At 43.7% G+C, this 20014-nt stretch overlaps 1 protein-coding gene across 3 annotated transcripts in view; it reads left to right on the top strand.

Moving 5' to 3' along the window:
- OTULIN (OTU deubiquitinase with linear linkage specificity) overlaps positions 1–20014 on the top strand; it is a 150686-nt gene that overhangs the window by 118756 nt on the left and 11916 nt on the right. For all 3 annotated transcript variants that reach the window (XM_040353551.1, XM_040353549.1, XM_040353550.1), the window contains one exon: positions 10551–10667. In XM_040353551.1, the coding sequence (XP_040209485.1) occupies positions 10551–10667 (117 nt within the window). The remainder of the gene's footprint in view (positions 1–10550; positions 10668–20014) is intronic.

Genomic DNA, 20014 nt, shown 5'->3' with positions numbered 1-20014 from the left:
ACAGATGGCAGAACTTTTTCAGCAAACATTCAAAAAATACGTGGTTTTTCAGCTCTTTACCGCCACCCTTTGGGCATCTTCTACTAATGTTGTCTGATGGTTCGGAGCATGCGTGGTTGTACTTTGGATTTTAGTCTGACAGACTAATACGACATCACACAATTGTTGTCAGAATATCCGATCGTGTGTACAGGCCTTTAGAGTGACAACGCTCCTTACTTTATGCAGTGAGGGAAACAAGTGTTTGATCCCCTGCTGATTTTGTATGTTTACCCACTGACAAAAAAATTATCGGTCTAATTTTATTAATAGGTTTATTTTAACATTAAGAGACAGAATAGCAACAAAAAAATCAAGAAAAATGCATTTAAAAAAAAGTTATAAATTGATTTGCATTTTAATGAGTGAAATAAGTATTTGACCCCTTCGCCAAACATGACTTGGTAGCAAAGCCCTTGTTAATCACAGAGGTCGGACGTTTCCTGTAGTTGGCCACCAGGTTTGCACACACCAAGTTTTTTCCCACACCTCTTTGAACATCCTCTCCAGTCATTAAGGAGGAACTGCAGTCTGCTCACATAATTTGTAATAAAAACATCTTTCTGAGCCATTCTGAAGCTTCCCTCCAACCACTTTGCATATTATTTTATATATACTGTGATTCTGTACTTGCCAAATATGCTGCAGAGATCTCCCTCCACTAAGTCTGGCTGCATCCATCACTTCCTGGATTTACACAGACACACAGAGGCCACCTCCAGCTCTGCAGCTCGCATTGGCTCTCTTATAACTCACCCCCCATTTTTCCTGGCAAACTCTCATAAGAGTGAGAGAAAGCTGTGCACGATGTCATAAACCTAGGCCTTTTACCAGACAAGGAATAGGAAGTGGGCTGTATAAGGTATTTACTGACAGAAAAAAAAAAAAACTTTTTATTATCCAAAGTTAAAACAACAAGGGCAGAAGATTTAATAGATGGAAAGATGAAAAAAATTAAGGTTTCAAGGCTGACATTTGGTAACTCGAACCTTCAGCTCCCTCCACATATTTTCTATGGGATTTAGACCTGGAGACTGGCTAGGCCACTCCAGGACCTTAATGTGCTTCTTTTTGAGCCACTTCTTTGTTGCCTTGGCCGTGTGCTTTGGGTCCCTGTCATGCTGGAATACCTATCCACGACCCATTTTCAATGCCCTGACTGAGGGAAGGAGGTTCGCACCCAAGATTTGACCGTACATGGCCCTGTCCATCGTCCCTTTGATGTGGTGAAGTTGTGGTGAAGTTTTCCAAAGTCTCTTGTGTAGTTCTGGGCTGATTCCCCACCATTTTCTTGATCATAGAAACTCAACGAGGTGAGATCTTGCATGGAGCGCCAGACCGAGGGAGATTGACAGTTATTTTGTGATTGTTCCATTTGCAAATAATTGCACCAACTGTTGTCCCCCTTTCACAAAGCTGCTTGGCGATGGTCTTGTAGCCCATTCCAGCCTTGTGTAGGTCTACAATCTTGTCCCTGACATTCTTAGGCTTCTTTCACACTATGGATTGTATGTCCGTTTTATAATATCCGTTTTACACCTATTAACGGACGTTTATTAACGGATTTAATAACGGATACATACGGATAAATATTTTACCATTCTTCCTTTATTGAAAACGGATAATGTTTATCCGTATATATCCGTATACATCCGTTATATCATTCCTTTCTAACGTCCGTTAATAAAAAACATTTCACCCTTTCTTGAAGTCCAGCTCCAGAAGTCGTATGGATATTCAGGGGAACCCCGCCGTCAATTTAAAACAAAAATGACGTGCGGTTCCCGGTAAATATCCATAACCAGACCCTTCAGGTCTGGTATGGATATTCAGGGGAACCCTGCCGTCAATTTTAAAACAAAAATTACGTGCGGTTCCCCCTAAATATCCATAACCAGACCCATTATCCGAGCACGTTGACCTGGCCGGCCGCAGAAAAGAGGGGGGGACAGAGTGCGGCCCCCCCTCTCTCCTGAACCGCACCAGGCCACATGCCCTCAACATGGGGAGGATGTCCCCATGTTGATGGGGACAAGGGTCTCATCCCCACAACCCTTGCCCGGTGGTTGTGGGGGTATGCGGGCGGGAGGTTTATCAGAATCTGGAAGACCCCTTTAACAAAGGGGACCCCCAGATCCTGACCCCCCCCCTGTGTGAAATGGTAATGGGGTACACTGTACCTCTACCATTTCACGAAGGAAGTAAAAAGTATTGTAAAAAAAACACACTGACACAAAAGAATAAAGTCCTTTATTAAAAAAAAAAAAAAAAAAACTCCAGCGCTGAAAAATCCACTCGTTCCCGGCTTCCAGCGTTGTCCTGATCCTGCGACGGGTGCGGGTGATCTCCCGCGATGAGAAGATCCAGCGTCGGGTGATCTCCGCTCCGGCGATGTGAAGAGCCATCCATCCGGCGCAGCAGCATCCCGGACCTCCTCTCACCGCTGGGCACAGCCCAGCGAATGAGCGGCTGAAGCAGTGACATTTCTTATATAGAGGAGGCAGAGCCACCCGTCACGTGACCCTGCCCCCTCTGACGTACCTCTGCTACGTCACTGGGGAAGACCAAGAAGAGGAAAGACCTTTCCTCTTCTTGGTCTTCCCCAGTGATGTAGCAGAGGTACGTCAGAGGGGGCAGGGTCACGTGACGGGTGGCTCTGCCTCCTCTATATAAGAAATGTCACTGCTTCAGCCGCTCATTCGCTGGGCTGTGCCCAGCGGTGAGAGGAGGTCCGGGATGCTGCTGCGCCGGATGGATGGATCTTCACATCGCCGGAGCGGAGATCACCCGACGCTGGATCTTCTCATCGCGGGAGATCACCCGCACCCGTCGCAGGATCAGGACAACGCTGGAAGCCGGGAACGAGTGGATTTTTCAGCGCTGGAGTTTTTTTTTTTTTTTTTTTTAATAAAGGACTTTATTCTTTTGTGTCAGTGTGTTTTTTTACAATACTTTTTACTTCCTTCGTGAAATGGTAGAGGTACAGTGTACCCCATTACCATTTCACACAGGGGGGGGTCAGGATCTGGGGGTCCCCTTTGTTAAAGGGGTCTTCCAGATTCTGATAAACCTCCCGCCCGCATACCCCCACAACCACCGGGCAAGGGTTGTGGGGATGAGACCCTTGTCCCCATCAACATGGGGACATCCTCCCCATGTTGAGGGCATGTGGCCTGGTGCGGTTCAGGAGAGAGGGGGGGGCCGCACTCTGTCCCCCCCTCTTTTCTGCGGCCGGCCAGGTCAACGTGCTCGGATAATGGGTCTGGTTATGGATATTTAGGGGGAACCGCACGTCATTTTTGTTTTAAATTGACGGCGGGGTTCCCCTGAATATCCATACCAGACCTGAAGGGTCTGGTTATGGATATTTACCGGGAACCGCACGTCACTTTTGTTTTTAAATTGACGGCGGGGTTCCCCTGAATATCCATACCAGACCTGAAGGGTCTGGTTATGGATATTTACCGGGAACCGCACGTCATTTTTGTTTTAAATTGACGGCGGGGTTCCCCTGAATATCCATGCTCAGTAAAATTAACGTCCGTTAACATAACGGACATTTACGGAGACATTTACTAACGTCCATGTGCCATAGACTTCAATGTTAAAATATAACGGACGTTAATATATCCGTTACTTGCAACGGACAAAAAATTTACAAAAAATAGTGCAAGACCCGTCACATATTCCGTTATAACTAACGTCCGTATGTTATAACGGACTATTACGGATCTTTACGGAACATAAAAAAATCCCATAGACTTTAATGATATTTTATAAAGGACGTATAACTTCCGTTTTTTAACATTATCTGACGGATTTTAAAACGGATTATTAAAACGGATTTATTTTGTAGTGTGAAAAGGGCCTTAGACAGCTCTGGTTTTGGCCATGGTGGAGAGATTGGAATTTGATTGCCTCTGTGGACAGGTGTCTTTTACACAGGTAACAAGCTGAGATTAGAAGCACTCCCTTTAAGAGAGTTCTAGTCTCAGCTCATTACCTGTATAGAAGACACCTGTGAGACAGAAATCCTTGCTGATTGGGGATCAAATCATTAAAAAAAAAAAAAATTTAATGCGTTTTCTTTTTTATAGGCTGATCATTACTTTGTCGGTGGGTAAACGTACAAAATCAGCAGGAGATTACATTTATTTTTTCCCCTCACTGTAGATACAGAAAAGTGAGTAAGTGCGTGTTAGTGTGTTGCTGGCAGAATTGTCAGTTAAAAATAAAAGAGATGGTCTAAAAAAAAAAAAAAAAGTGCAGCCACCAGATCGAAGGACTGGAGTTGCAATATTATATTTTATACTGTTAATTTGCTAGCTAAATAAATGTAATCATATCCAAGTGGATATGATGTATTATCTTTTCATTTTGCCCTTTCAAAGTTGGAATACTTCTGCAAGGCCACAATGTACTAGAACAAAAGTAACCAACTCTTTTGTTCATTGAATCCAGTTATTCCAAGCATTTAGCCCACATTATTTTCTCCTTTTTGTAATTGTTTGTATAGCTGCGTTTTTAAAGAAACATAGATTATACTCCATTTCATAATAAATGCAACAACTTTGTAAATTTTTGATTAACTTATGCTAATCCATATTTATGCTGCTTTTTTTTGGTGATCTAAAGGGTAAGGGGGCGATTAATTAAGCAGTGGTATGGCCTAACCATTGACATGCCGCTGCTTTAAAAAAAAGAAAAGTTTGATGTGAGCTTTCGGTCGGAAAATTCCGACCGTGTGTAGACCCCATTGCACTTTTTCTGTCAAAATTTCCAGCAGCAAAAATTTGAAAACCTGGTTCTCAAATTTTCCGACTGGAAAAGTTTTTGTCATAAATTCCGATAGTCTGTATGCAGTTCCGACGTGTAAAAAAAAAAATGCATGCTCTGAATCAAGTCAACGCATGCTCTGAAGCATTGAGCTTAATTTTTCTCGGCTCATCGTAGTGTTGTACGTCCCCGCGTTCTTGACTGTCATAATTTTGTGTGACCACGTGTATGCAACACAAGTTTGAGCCGATATTCCGTCGGGAAAAAAATCCACGGTTTTCTTGTTGGTATTTCCTATCGTGTGTACGTGGCATAAGAGCTCAGGTGATCGCCAACAATTTTTACTGTGTAAATGTTTTTTTGAAGTGTGTTTTTATGTTTTTAGGCATTTTCCTTTTTTTCCATGATAATTTTAATTCGTCTTTGCCACCAGCTATTGTCCTTTTCCTTTTTTATCTGTTAGTTTTTCCTAGTATTGTTGTGGTATCATTTCTGCTGTTGAAGCTCAGCATGTTGTCCTGCAACCCTCCAAAAATATCCCACCGACACGCGTATATATTTTCAAAAATATTCAGTATACCATATTTGTATTACGTAAATGGTCTGGCGAGGCAAAAAGACTAACTTCCTTAATCATACATAGCAATAGGGAAATAATTCTACAGAGTAGCAGAATTTTTACTGTAGGCTAGGAAGTACATTGCACCAAGGTGCAGTGCTCTGTACTTTTCGAAAAGAATGAAAACAACTGACCAAAAAGCAAAACCGGCATAGGAGAGTCCAGAAAGCATGAGAAGTGATCACCTTACTAGGTTCCTGGCATAATCAGCAGGTAGTATATTTCACTTATCAAACAGACTGCAAAACCCTTTCAGCATTAACAAAAACACTGAACACCCAAACAAGCAAGGATAGGAAGCTGCATTCTAAATAAACACAAAATCACAGATGAACTGTATCAGCTGAAGGGGGTGATGGGAAGTGTCTAAAGGACCAATCTCCCAGGATGTAAAAGCTTTGAGGCTCTAAATTTTAAAGCTTCCCTAGCAGAAGAGGGAAGTTGTAGGACTATTGGGACTACTCGCATCCCCAGTGCATGGGATGCATGACTTTGTCAAAACCCCCTTGAAAAGGATGGTCTCCTCTCATTACAGTTGTATTGGGGTCCATAGCCCTAAGGTCTATATTAGGACAGCTGGAGAGTAGTGGTTGGGATTATTGTCTGGTTGCAAGGGGGACCCCAGACATGATCCTATGTACGTAGTGCTCTGGTAGGCCTAGTGGACCAATGCATGTTCTTTCAAAAATGGTTGTAAAAAGTGCACATGCTCCCCCATCACATGGAGGACATGCAGCCCAGCACAAAGCTGCTGTTGCATTACAATCTTGTGAAACTAATTTTGAAAATGCCCAACTGGCAAAATAGGCAACCTTGCTAGAGGGGGTGGGATAAAGCTGCTGCAGATGGAACAGTGAATGCAGCAGTGTTGTGTGCAGACTGCAGGGGGAATGTGTGATGATGTGGGTGTGTTTACCAAGTACGACTGGCTCATAGGGGGCCAAAAGTTGTTTGCCAGGAGTAATACTTTAAAAAAAGGAAAGGGCTGGTATGGGCGGTGATATGGATTCTAAGTGAAGTGATAAGGATGAGTTAATGATATGGTAGGGGAAGGGAGAGAGTGTTGTGGGAGAAGGAATATTTTGGTAGAGAAGTGTTGGTGGTATGTCCCTGGAGGTGATGAAAGTGAATGGAATGGAAAGAATTGAAGACGGAGGAGGACAGGCAATGTAGTTTGTGACCCCAGTCCTCATCTGTACCCAATACTCTTGCAGAACCTGTTTTTCAAGGCCCCTGAGGCCAGAGGTTTCAGAAGCACATTGGAGTTGCTTTTCTCCATTAGATCGCAAGCAAAAAATAGATAAAAAAGAAGACTATTCACTGTATTCTGTAAAAGGCGGGGAAAGCAACTGCGCTATGTGAAATTAATAAAACTGGATTAATAAGCGGCAATTATTATGTTAAACAAAACATAAAAAAGACATAGGAAAAAATATAACTGCGCTAAACCAAAAAACAGTGTTCCTCTCAAAGAAGAGAACTGGATGGGGCATATAGCCCAAAATTATATATTGATACCTAAAGTGAATTGAGTGAAAATACACAGTGATACATAAATAAACGTTAATGTGCAGTCATGAGTTGGGCTCAAACACCCTGGAGACCCAATAGGTGAAAACACTTGTATATGAATCAATAACCTCTCCGACCAATGCTGGAGGAGTTGTAATAGGTAAATTGAATCAATATTAGAAAAAGAAAAAAAGAGAAGAACTCAAAACCAAAGTTTATATTTGCAAAAATATATCCCAAAGGAGTGAAAAATAGTCCATAGAAGTGTCAGATTTGAACACCCGTGCACAATCCAATTGATAATTGCTCGTGGTCCCAGGGAGCCTTATGTGAATCCACCACCGATAAAAAAAAAAAAAAAATCTGCTTACCAGATTTTAAGGTCCCAATGGACCAAGCCCAGCATATTAATCCAAACAGAGGACCTGTTTTATTGGTAGCTTCCAGACACAGCGGAACTCCACATATACACTCAATGGACCTGTATATTAGTAGCTTCCAGATACAGCAGAACTCCACATATGCACTCAATGGTACCGATCATAGAAAAAAGAGAATTGCTTCCATAGCGTAAAACCAGGGATGCTTTATTGGTACAAATACAAAAGGTAAAAAACTCACATTTGTGATGATAATCAAGGGCATGCAGCGCCGGCCGGACGCTGGCAGGCAAATAGACCGCTCGTGTAGAGATACGATGAGAGGGGATGACGTCAGCACGCCGCTCGCTCCGCCTGATGCGTTTCGTGATAGGTCAATTCGTCTCGGGGCACCGCGTCGGGCGGAGCGAGCGGCGTGCTGACGTCATCCCCTCTCATCGTATCGCTACACGAGTCAGCGTCCGGCCGGCGCTGCATGGCTGAATGCCCTTGATTATCACAAATGTGAGTTTTTTACCTTTTGTATTTGTACCAATAAAGCATCCCTGGTTTTACGCTATGGAAGCAATTCTCTTTTTTTTATGATCGGTACCATTGAGTGTATATGTGGAGTTCCGCTGTGTCTGGAAGCTACCAATAAAACAGGTCCTCTGTTTGGATTAATATGCTGGGCTTGGTCCATTGGGACCTTAAAATCTGGTAAGCAGATTTTTTTTATAGGTGGTGGATTCACATAAGGCTCCCTGGGACCACGAACAATTATCAATTGGATTGTGCACGGGTGTTCAAATCTGACACTTCTATGGACTATTTTTCACTCCTTTGGGATATATTTTTGCAAATATAAACTTTGGTTTTGAGTTCTTCTCTTTTTTTCTTTTTCTAATATTGATTCAATTTACCTACTACAACTCCTCCAGCATTGGTCGGAGAGGTTATTGATTCATATACAAGTGTTTTCACCTATTGGGTCTCCAGGGTGTTGGAGCCCAACTCATGACTGCACATTAACGTTTATTTATGTATCACTGTGTATTTTCACTCAATTCACTTTAGGTATCAATATATCATTTTGGGCTATATGCCCCATCCAGTTCTCTTCTTTGAGAGGAACACTGTTTTTTGGTTTAGCGAAGTTATATTTTTTCCTATATTCTGTAAAAGGCGCACATTGGTTATGTTCGATGGAGAAGGGCACAGCATTGTGGCTGTAGCACATTTACAGCCCTGAGTGATTGCATGTCTATGTTCAGGTGGGTGGTCATTAGCAGCAATACTACAGATCAAAACCGCCTGGTTTTACCACCCCCTGACCGCACATGTGAACGAGCCTGAAGAAATGGGTTAGTGCTACTGGTTACTCATTCACAAAAAAGTTAAATAGTCAATAAAAACATAACACTGTGGTGGTCAATTCACCAATTATTATTGCGTGCATTATTTGTGTTTTGTACAAAAAAAAAAAAACACATGCGATATTTAAAGTGACAATCACTAGGGTTAAATACTGCATTACCTGTGGTAAAAAAATAAATAACCTTATTGACTCCTGCGCAACCTCTATGTGCAAATGTAACCCTTTATTTTACGCCCTATAGTTTTATATAGGTTGCTGCACACATTTGTGTTTGTGTTCCCACACCTTAAGATAATGTGATTCAATAATTAAAGGAGAAGTTCACCTTTTGTAACATGTTGCACCCATATTCAGAGTGTAATGTGTAGCATGTTACATATGCACCGCCCCCCTCTTTCCCCAATCTATCTTTTTGACCGCTAGGAGGAGATCTTCTGCCTGCGCTAGCTGTTACAATCTGAAAAAAAAGGCGGATGTGCTGGGCTCCTCTCATTATAGACATGTCATCTATTCACAGTGTTCTGTGAATGGGAAAACTACAAGGTATGACAGCCTTTGTGGCTGTCTGTCGGTGAACTACCAAGGCCGCGGTTGAGCACTGTGGTAGTTCATTGAGCTTCCTGTCAGGGTGCAACTGCCTGCCCATATCGGAGGTACAGGCAGAGAGATACACAGACAGCCTGTAGGACTGTGGTATCATGGGTGCAATGCTTTACAGGTCCCTAACAAAAGAATAAATAATAAATATTTTTTTTACCTACAAAAATACTTATATGGTACATCAAGTCTGCATCTTGATAACCACTTGTGGGCTGCCCACCATACATTTACTGCGCAGGGCGGCCACTCTGTGCCAAATCATGTACATGATCTGACACCTCCAGGTCTGGGGGGCGCACGTGGCGGCCTGCTCCTGCTGTGATTGTACACAGCGGGAGCTGATCAGCAGGTACGGCGCGCTTGATGTATGCCGGCACTAGCTGATGCTTCGGTACACAGTCAGAACAGTAGTCTGCCTATGTAAACAAAACAGATTGCCGATCTGTGAGTACAGAAGGCATGGCTCCTGTGTTACTCTAAAGCAGGAACACCAATCAATGCCTTCCACTAGTAAAAGTGCCTTCCCCACTACACTAAATCACAGGCTAGGCACGCAGTTAACCCTTTGATCACCCCTTATTTTAACCCCTTCCCAGCCAGTGTCATGGTACAGGGCGTGTGTATTGGTGTCACTGATCCCCAAAAAGTGTCAGGTGTCCGATTTGTCCGCCGCAATATCACAGTCCTGTTAGAAGTCCCTGATTGCTGCCATGACTAGTAAATACATTTAAAATGTCCCATAGTTTGTAGACACCATAACTTTAGGGCAAACCAATCAATATACACTTATTGGGATTTTTTTTTTATCAAAAATATTTAGCAAATTACATATTGGCCTAAATTGAAACCTTGCAGAGGTAAGCAAATGGCAACAAAAGAAAGCTCTATTTATGGGGAAAAAAAGGACATGCATTTTATTTGGGTACAGTGTCGCACGACCGCACAATTGTCAAACTAACACGGTGCTGTATTGCAAAAAATGGCCTGGTCATGAAGAGGGATAAAACTTCCGGATCTTAAGTGGTTAAACATCTTTTTTGCAGTGCAGATTTGTATAGCAAACAATTGACTTACTCTTAAATGGTGTTCTTATTGCCATAATCCATGATTCGTGTTTATTCAGAATTTTTTGTATGTACATTGTTTCATGGAAATGTATATTACATTACATTAGTATTAACATTCATTGATGTATATGATTACTGTACATGTATGTGTGTATGACTTTCTATTTTAAAGTGCTATTCTTCTGTGTTTTTCTTCACAGTTGCCTGAAAAACTTAATCAAACATATGATTGGATTAATTTGTGGAGGTTTTGGAGTCCTGGAAGCAAAACACCTGGGTTACGGATAAAGGAATACTTGGAACTGCTTAAAAAAAAGGTATACATTGACGAACCCTTTGCTTGAAAATAGCTTGCATAAAGAAAGAAATGTGGTTCAATTAGGCAAACTTTTGTTTATAACCTCTCAGAATGCTCATATTGTTCCTAATTTGACATTCTAAACAGGTACCATCAGTTATGTTTTTTCCTTGCTTCTATGAACTAAAAAGTCCACGCACATTTTAACACAGAGGCAAGTAGCAAATATTTAGTCATTTATGAGGGTATTAGAAGTCAGCTAGCAGCTCCTGGCACAAGACTGAAAGCCAAGTTAAAGAGGAGCTCCAGCCCACCCAAAAAAATGAAGTCGGCAGAGACAAACACTGTCGCTGCTGACTTTTAATATAATGACACTTACCTGTCCAGGGATCCAGCGACGTCCTTACCCAAACCGATGATTCAATCGGCTTTGGGTGCAGGTGCCGGAATAGCAAGTAAGGAAAACGGGAAGTGAAGCCTTGCGGCTTCAAAGACGGTTTCCTGCTGCTTATGCTCAAGCCGTGCTGCGCTTTGTGAATGGTCCTGTAGTCTTCTGGGACCTGTGATGTGTCCCAGAACATGGAAGGAGGGGGAGCCAAACTTCCGACTCAGACCAGATCTGTCTGTACCATGTGATCACTGTGGCCAATCACTGTCAGCAACTTAATTGTACACAATGAATGGCATGAAAGGAAGCCATCCATTGTTTACAATTGTCATGTAATCTGCTGTGATTGGTGATTGGTCACAGCAATAGACCCTGATCAACAGAAGTAGCATAGTGCCAAAAGTGGTCATATATGTCACATATGCACGCAGCAGAGCCTGATTGGCTGGTAAAGCTTGCCCATTCTCTCCCAGTGTGATTGCAGGAATAACCAAGGTTGATTTCCGAACAAATTCCAGTACTTACACAAGTTACAGTGGATATAGAAAGGAATCTTCCCCCTTTGAAATGATCAAATTTTGTTGTTTTACAGCCCGAAATAAAAACACTTTTTGTTTTATCCAGCTGCATTTACTCAATGTATAACATCCAAGTGAAACCTAGAATACCAACATGTCAAAAACAAATAAAACACAGAATCACGGAGTTGGGAAAAGGATCACCCCCCCTAAAAATGACTTTGTAAACTCAATCAGGTGTAGCTAAGCACCTTCTCAATGGCACACAAAGCCATTTGACTTTCAACTGTGGTCAGCTGTGGTCATTTTGATTGGCTTAGCATGAAAACTGCTTTCCTGGAGCATTTCAATCCCTGGTAATGCAACTGAAGCAAACTATTAACTCTGGGTCGCAAGCCACTATCAAAAAATCTCTGGGATAAAGTTGTGGACAGGCACAAGTCAGGAGAAACACATTTCAAAGGCTTTATCAATGCCTAGAAGCACAGTGAAGTTTATTATTAAGAATTGGAAGGTATTTGGTACAATACAGACCCTCCCTGGATCAGGACGTTGCTCCAAACTGGATGAAAGAGCCAGGAGGAATCTTGTCAGAGAGACTACCAAAAGGCCTACAGCAAATTAAAAAAAAAGTGTCATTGTGTGCATGTGACAACAATATCTCAAATTCTCCACAAATGTGGCTTGTATGGGAGGGTTGCAAGAAAAAAGCCACTCCTCAAGAAAGGCCACATGCAGCCATGACTGAGCTTTGCCAAAATACACTTTGAAGATTCTGAGGCCACATGAAAAAATGTGTTGAGGACAAATATTCAAATTTAGTCTCATCTGACCATAAGACCAAACAATACGTCTGGTGGAAATCCAATACAGCTCACCATCCAAATAACACCATTCCTACAGTAAAGCATGGAGGTTGTAATATCCTTTTATGTGGGTGTTTCTCTGCAGTAGTGACTGGAGCACTTGTCAGGATAGAAGGAAAAATGGATGTAATGAATGGGGTAAAATACCATCAAAGTCTTGAGGAAAATCTGCTGCCCTCTGCCAGAAAGGTGTCAATGGGAAGAAGGTTTACCTTCCAACATGACAATGACCCAAAGCACACAGCAAGCATGACCACACAGTGGTTGAAGGAGAAAAAAAGTAAATTTCCTTGCATGGCTTAGTCAGAGCCCAGACTTAAAACCCATTGAAAATCTGTGTCTAGACTTGAAGACTTCAGTCACCATCAAATTTAACTGAACTTGAGCAGTTCTGCAAAGAAGTGTGGGCAAATATTGCAAAATCTAGATGTGCAAATTTAGTAGAGACAAATCCCAACAGACTAAATGCTGTGATTTAACCACTTCCTTACTGGGCACTTAAACACCCCTCCTGACCAGACCAATTTTCAGCTTTCAGCGCTCTCACACTTTGAATGAGAATTACTCAGTCATGCAACACTGTACCCAAATGATTTTTTTGTCATTTTTTTCATACAAATAGAGCTTTCTTTTGGTGGTATTTGATCACCTCTGGGTTTTTTATTTTTTGCGCTATTAATGAAAAAAGACCGAAAATTTTGAAATAAAAAGTTTTTTTCTTAGTTTCTGTGATAAAATTTTGCAAATGATTAATTTTTCTTCATAAATTTTGGCCACAATTTATACTGCTACATGTCTTTGATAAAAATAACCCACATTTTTTGGAAATTATTTGGTCTGTGTGAAAGTTTTAGGCCCCGTACTCACGACCAAACATGTCTGCTGAAACTGGTCCGCGGACCAGTTTCAGCAGACATGTTTGGCCGTGTGTAGGCACGAGCGGACCATTTTCGGGCGGATCGGACAGGTTTCCAGCGGACAACTGTTTCCTGGACTTGCTTTAAAACAGTCCGCTGGAAACATGTCCCCCCGACATGTACGGTCGTCTGTACAGACCTACCGTACATGTCCGGCCGCCCGCCATCCCTTGCATGCGTCGAATGACTTCGACGCATGCGTGGAAGCATTTAAAAGGCAGGCCCGCCCACGTCGCCGCGTCATTGTCGCGGCGACACCGCGGACACGCCCCGCGTATTGTTTACGTGCGGAGTTCTGTTCGATGGTGTGTACAGCCATCGAACAGAAGTCCCCGGGCAGACATGTCCGATGAAAACGGTCCGCGGACCGGTTTCATCGGACATGTCTGCTCGTGAGTACAAGGCCTTAGAGTCTACAAGCTATAGTGCAAATCATAAAAAATTGTCACATCTGATCAGACCTGATGTACTGAAGGCCTATCTCATTTCTTGAGACCCTAACAAGCCAGGAAAGTACAAATGCCCCCCAAATAACCCCTTTTTGGAAAGTAGACATTCCAAGGTATTTAGTAAGAGGCATGGTGAGTTATTTGAAGTTGTAATTTTTTCCCAGAATACTTTGCAAAATTAAGATTTTTATTTTTCATTTAAAAAATTTCTCAAAATTGTCATTGTAATAGCTTATTTCTCTCACATGGCATGTGCATACCACAAATGACACCCCAAAATACATTCTGCTACTCCTCCTGAGTAAAACGATACCCCATGTGTGAGGCTTTTTCACTGCCTGGCCACATACAGAGGCCCAAAATGCAGGGGGCGCCATCGGGGGTTTTAGGAGCATAAATTGCACATCTAACTAGTTGACTACCTATTACACTTTTGAAGGCCCTGGAACACCAGGACAATGGAATTACCCACAAAGTGACCCCATTTTGGAAAGCTAACACCCCAACATATCATCTATGAGGCATAATGAGTCTTTTGAACGGTTTATTTTTTTACAGCAGTTTTTGGAATATGTGGGGAAAAAATGAAAACGCATTTTTTTTTTTTTACACAAAGCTGTCCATTTATAAGATATTTCCAACACATAGCATTTAGATAGCAAAAATTACACACCAAAATAAATTCTGCTACTCCTCCTGAGTACACTGATACCACATGTGTGAGACTTCTACACAGCCTGACCACATACAGAGATCCAACATGCAAGGAACACCGTCGGGTGTTCCAGAGACACATAGCATGCACATACCAAGAATTACACCCCAAAATACATTATGCCGAGCAAAGCGTAACCAAAAGATTACCTGTGGTAATAGTAGCGCAGTTCTACACAGCAGGATAGCACTGGTCCAGGCAGGGACTTGGTCAGCAACGTCCAGGCAGGCATACTGTCCCGTCAGGGTTAGTGCAGGTGGTCAGTTCATGCAACAGGCAGAGGCATGATGGCATAGGTCCTACAGGCAGCAGGGTAAAGTAGGGCCTCGTTCAGGACAGAATGGGGACAGGGGTAGAGGCTTCTCCCACCCAAATCTCTTTGAAGCCTCCGGGCAACCAGACCCTAATCTAGGATGAGAAAACAAAAAAAAGTTTTCTTCATCCAGAAAAACTTTTCTGGAGCCCCTCACATATGTGAGACCCCTGTGTGGAATCCCACTAGTCCAGTAGCAGGGTATAAGATCAGTCCATGAGGCAGGCAAAAACATGGTCAAACAGTCCGAGGTCAGTTCCAGATCAGGCATTGCAGAATCGTTAGGCAGAAGAATAGTCGAAAAACAGTCCAGGGTCAATTCCAGATCAAGCAGAGGTATTACAAAATCGTTAGGCAGAATCGTGGTCGAAAAACAAGCCGGGGTCAGTTACAGGGCAGGCAGTGGCATAAGGGGTGTATAGGTGTGTGAAGGCAGGAACGGAGGATTAATATTTTAGTTTGGTATGGCAACGTCGAAAACAGTCAGTTACACAGAGGCCTGGTTGCGAAGGACACTTGGAACAATAATAAACTGTGTCTCGTCTGACTCCTTCACTGGCACACACTTTGCATTTATTTTTTTACCTCGTCGGCCTGTTGCTGTGAGAGGGACTTTGTCTGGGAAATGGCATTCGGAGAGTCGACTTAGAACATCTGATCGGATGTCATGGGGTAGGTCGTTCGGGAATATCAGGGCAGTGGTGATTTCCTCCTGGTAGCCAAGGAAGGGTAGGGGGTTTTGGGTGGACTTGCGATAAATTATATAGGAATGGTATACGGCCAATTGAAATAAATAAATAGCTACTTTTTTGTACCAATGGTACGTGCGTCTTGTGGCAAGGTATGGTTTCAACATTTGGCCGTTAAAATCGACCCCCCCCCCATGAACGAATTGTAGTCCCGGATACATGTTGGCTTTTGGATGGTGGTGCCACGCCTTCTGCGGGTTTCTACAAACAAATTGTTGTGGATGGAAGACAACATGTATACGTCTCTTCTGTCCTTCCACTTCACTGCAAGAACCTCCTTGTTGCGCAGACTTGCCGATTCCCCTTTCCTCAGCTTCTTATTCACAAGGCTTTGAGGAAAGCCTTTCCTGTTCTTTCTTGCCGTGCCACAAGCCGGGGTCTGCTTCCGATGAAGGTTGTGGAACAGGGGAAGAGAGGTATAAAAGTTGTCGACGTACAGGTGGTATCCTTTATCCAGGAGGGGGTTGATAATTTGCCAAACCACTTTTCCACTTGTTCCCAAGTAGTCTGGGCAATTGGGGGGATTTGCAGCTGGGCGTCCTTCCCTTCGTAGACCAAGAAGGAATACAAGTACCCTGTGGCTCGTTCACAAAGTTTATAAATCTTCACCCCATAGCGGCCACAACATTTAACGAGGGACTCGTCTACACATATGTGTTGTTCCGGGGTATATATTTGGGGGAATAATTCAGAAAAATAATTTAATAAGGGGCGAATTTTGAAAAGCCTGTCAAAATTTGGGTGATTTCGGGGAAGGCACTGGGTGTTATCGTTGAAGTGGAGGAACCTCATGATCATGAAGTATCTGGTTCTGGGCATTGTTGCAGAAAAGATTGGCATATGATAAATGGGGCGTTTGGACCGAAAGGAATGCTTTTAATTTTTTGGGTTGAGTCCCATGCAAAAGGTGAGGCCTAAAAAAATCCTAAACTCCTCCACTTTTAGGTCTCTCTACTCGAAGGGACGGGCATAAGACGATGTCGGATTGTTGGAAATGAATTGTTGGGCATATAAGTTGCACTGGGCCACAATGCTAGATGGCAGTTCCTCAGTTAAAAATAAATAAAAAAAATGAATTGGGGAAAAATTTTACATGTCCACCTGGACTCCTGGCTGGGCAGTGAAAGGGGGAATGTTGGCTTCTCCGGAATTTGGAGGAAGCCACAAGGGGTACTGAAGGGCATAGGGAAGGCTTGCATGGGTCCTTGGTCTTTGTTGCCGAGGTACTGCTGTGCTGGTGGATGGCACTTCAGTATTTGTGGATGGCACTTCGGTGCTGGTGGATGGCACTTCAGTATTTGTAGATGGCACGACGGTGCTGGTGGATGGCACGACGGTGCTGGTGGATGGAACGACGGTGCTGGTGGATGGAACGACGGTGCTGGTGGATGGAACGACGGTGCTGGTGGATGGAACGACGGTGCTGGTGGATGGAACGACGGTGCTGGTGGATGGAACGACGGTGCTGGTGGATGGAACGACGGTGCTGGTGGATGGAACGACGGTGCTGGTGGATGGAACGACGGTGCTGGTGGATGGAACGACGGTGCTGGTGGATGGAACGACGGTGCTGGTGGATGGAACGACGGTGCTGGTGGATGGAACGACGGTGCTGGTGGATGGAACGACGGTGCTGGTGGATGGAACGACGGTGCTGGTGGATGGCATGACGGTGCTGGTGGATGCCACTGCCTCCTCACCAGAGCGCCTTCTTTTGGCGGGCTGACTATCTTCCCCCTCTGAGCCTGTCGCTGTTCCACTGCTGTAGACTGGCTCGTAGTCTACATCCGAATCGGAATCCAAATGGGAATCGGAAGAGAGCTCCCCGTTGCTCTCGTCAGCCGTGGAAATAATTTCATATGCCTGCTCGGCGGAAAAGAGACGTTTTTGACATGGTGACTTCACAGGTGTGTGGCACAGATGTGCACTGAGGCGGCAGGTGGGCACTGATCACAGGTGGTACTGGTGGCACAGGTGGGCACTGATACGCACTGAGGCGGCACTGATCACAGGTGGGCACTGATACGCACTGATGTGCACTGAGGTGGCAGGTGGGCACTGATCACAGGTGGGCACTGATCACTGGTGGTACTGGTGGCACAGGTGGGCACTGATACGCACTGAGGCGGCAGTGATCACAGGTGGGCACTGGTGGGCACTGATACGCACTGATGTGCACTGAGGTGGCAGGTGGGCACTGATCACAGGTGGGCACTGATCACAGGTGGGCACTGGTGGTACAGGTGGTACTGGTGGCACAGGTGGGCACTGATACGCACTGATGTGCACTAAGGCAGCACTGATCACAGGTGGGAACTGATCACAGGTGGGCACTGGTGGTACTGGTGGCACTGGTACGCACTGATGTGCACTGAGGTGGCAGGTGGGCACTGATCACAGGTGGGCCAGATGGGTACTGGTGGCACAGGTGGTACTGGTGGCACAGTTGGGCACTGATACACACTGATGTGCACTGAGGCGGCACTGATCACAGGTGGGTACAGGTGGCACTGGTGGCACAGGTGGGCACTGATACGCACTGATACGCACTGATGTGCACTGAGGCGTCACTGATCTCAGGTGGGCGCTGGTGGCACTGGTTGGCACTGGTGGCACAGGTAGTACTGGTGGCACTGATTGGGCACTGATTTGTAACTGTAACACTTTTGTAACAATTTCGTAACTCACAGGGTATCTCTCTCTCCTCACACGCGCTGTCTGTGTGAGGAGGGAGAGCCGGCAACGAGAGATGATCTCATATGTTTACATTTGACATCATTTCTCATTGGCCGCACAGATCGCGCTGTAAATAGCCGCTGTGATTGGCTATTTACCGCGATCAGTAATTGGCTGTGTCCAAGGGACACGGCCAGAACAGAAGTTCCCCCGATGCGCGCTTGGGAGCGCGGAAAGGGGAGGCCGTAAAAACACGGCCTCCCGGACAAGTTGAACCACCCTGCGGCCGTATATAGTCGTACGGCCGTCAGGAAGTGGTTAAAGCTAAAGGTGGATCGGCAAAATACACAAGGGGGTGATCCTTTTTGCAACTCAGTAATTCCGATTTTTTTATATTTATTTTTCTGACACAGTGTTCTATCTTTTACTTGGATGTTATAAGTTTCACTGAGTAAATACAGCTGGATAAAATAAAAACTGTGTCTTTCCTAAATTCAGGCTGCAAAGGAACGAAATGTGATTATTATAAGGGGGGGTTGATTATTTTTTTATACCCACAATATATTTTAAAACTGAAGTTTAGTAATAAAATGTTTTTTTTGGGTACAGCTTCAGTCACATAATTTACCTGTAGTGAAGTGTATTCCCTGTCCTGCTGTCTGGTACTGTAAAAATCGTCTTTCCAGTATTGTAGGGTCATCTTCACAGCACTGCATTTCTGGCACTGCATGGGTTTATTGCCTTAATTCTAACATTGCAATATGTTAAAGTCCTGACAGCCTCCCACCCCTTTCTGTCCTCTCCTCCTTTTACAATGCTCCTTGCATTTAGTCAAATGGTTATTGGTAAGTTCAGGGCTGTAAAGAGGAGACCACTTTATTGGAGAGTAGATTTCTACAGGAGAGTAGATTTCTACAGGAAACGGCAATCAACAGGATGTTGGATATACATTTAAAATGTTGTGTTGTTTTTTTTTTTGTTTGTTTTTTTAACATAGCTGTATTTATTGTTCTGAGTATATCTGGCTAAAGTTCAGAAGCAAGGAGTGTGGTATAATTTCCAATTCAGGTTTGTCCACTAAAAACAGACGGATGGGGAATCCATTCCCCATCTGTCTGGTGGATCGGATCAGATGACAGTCGGATGTAAACAGACAGGTGGCCCTTTTACGTCCGACCGCCCATAGACGAGAGCAGGTTTGTCCATATACGCTGTGCATAAGTAGAGCAGACCTAGACCTGTCATCCGCCTGCATAGCCGGCTTCGGTGGGGAGAAGGGCCTAAAGGTAAAATGAAATGGTTCTGTAGCACAAGGCTCCAAGCTGACTTGATATATCAATGTTGGAGTTTGTAAAAAGGTGTATTTCATAAATTACGCACTGCAGTTTTCTGTATACATCAAGCATAGATTGAATTGAGTATCCTATATATAGTTTTCACATAATCCTGTATTGAGTATCTTGTATATCATTTTAGCATAATCCTGCATTTCAGTGAAGAGAACACAGGGCTAATATTGACACAAAAATGCATTCCTCTACTAATCTGCTTAGCAACTTCATCAGAAATGGATTTGCGAATAAGAAGCTACAAAGTGTTGAAGGTAGAATTTCAGGAACGTTGGAGTGTACAGTAGTTGTACAGTTAGCCAATGGACAATACATGAATTTTATTCTATTTGTTCTAACAATCCGTTTTTGTCTTTTCTGTTCCATATACAAAGAATTCTTATATACACACAGTACATGTGAGGGTATGTGAACAATAACCACTTT

Source organism: Rana temporaria, chromosome 5 (genome assembly GCF_905171775.1).
Source record: "Rana temporaria chromosome 5, aRanTem1.1, whole genome shotgun sequence".
NCBI classification, from domain to species: Eukaryota; Metazoa; Chordata; class Amphibia; order Anura; family Ranidae; genus Rana; species Rana temporaria.
This window is presented reverse-complemented; position numbering and strand designations above follow the sequence as displayed.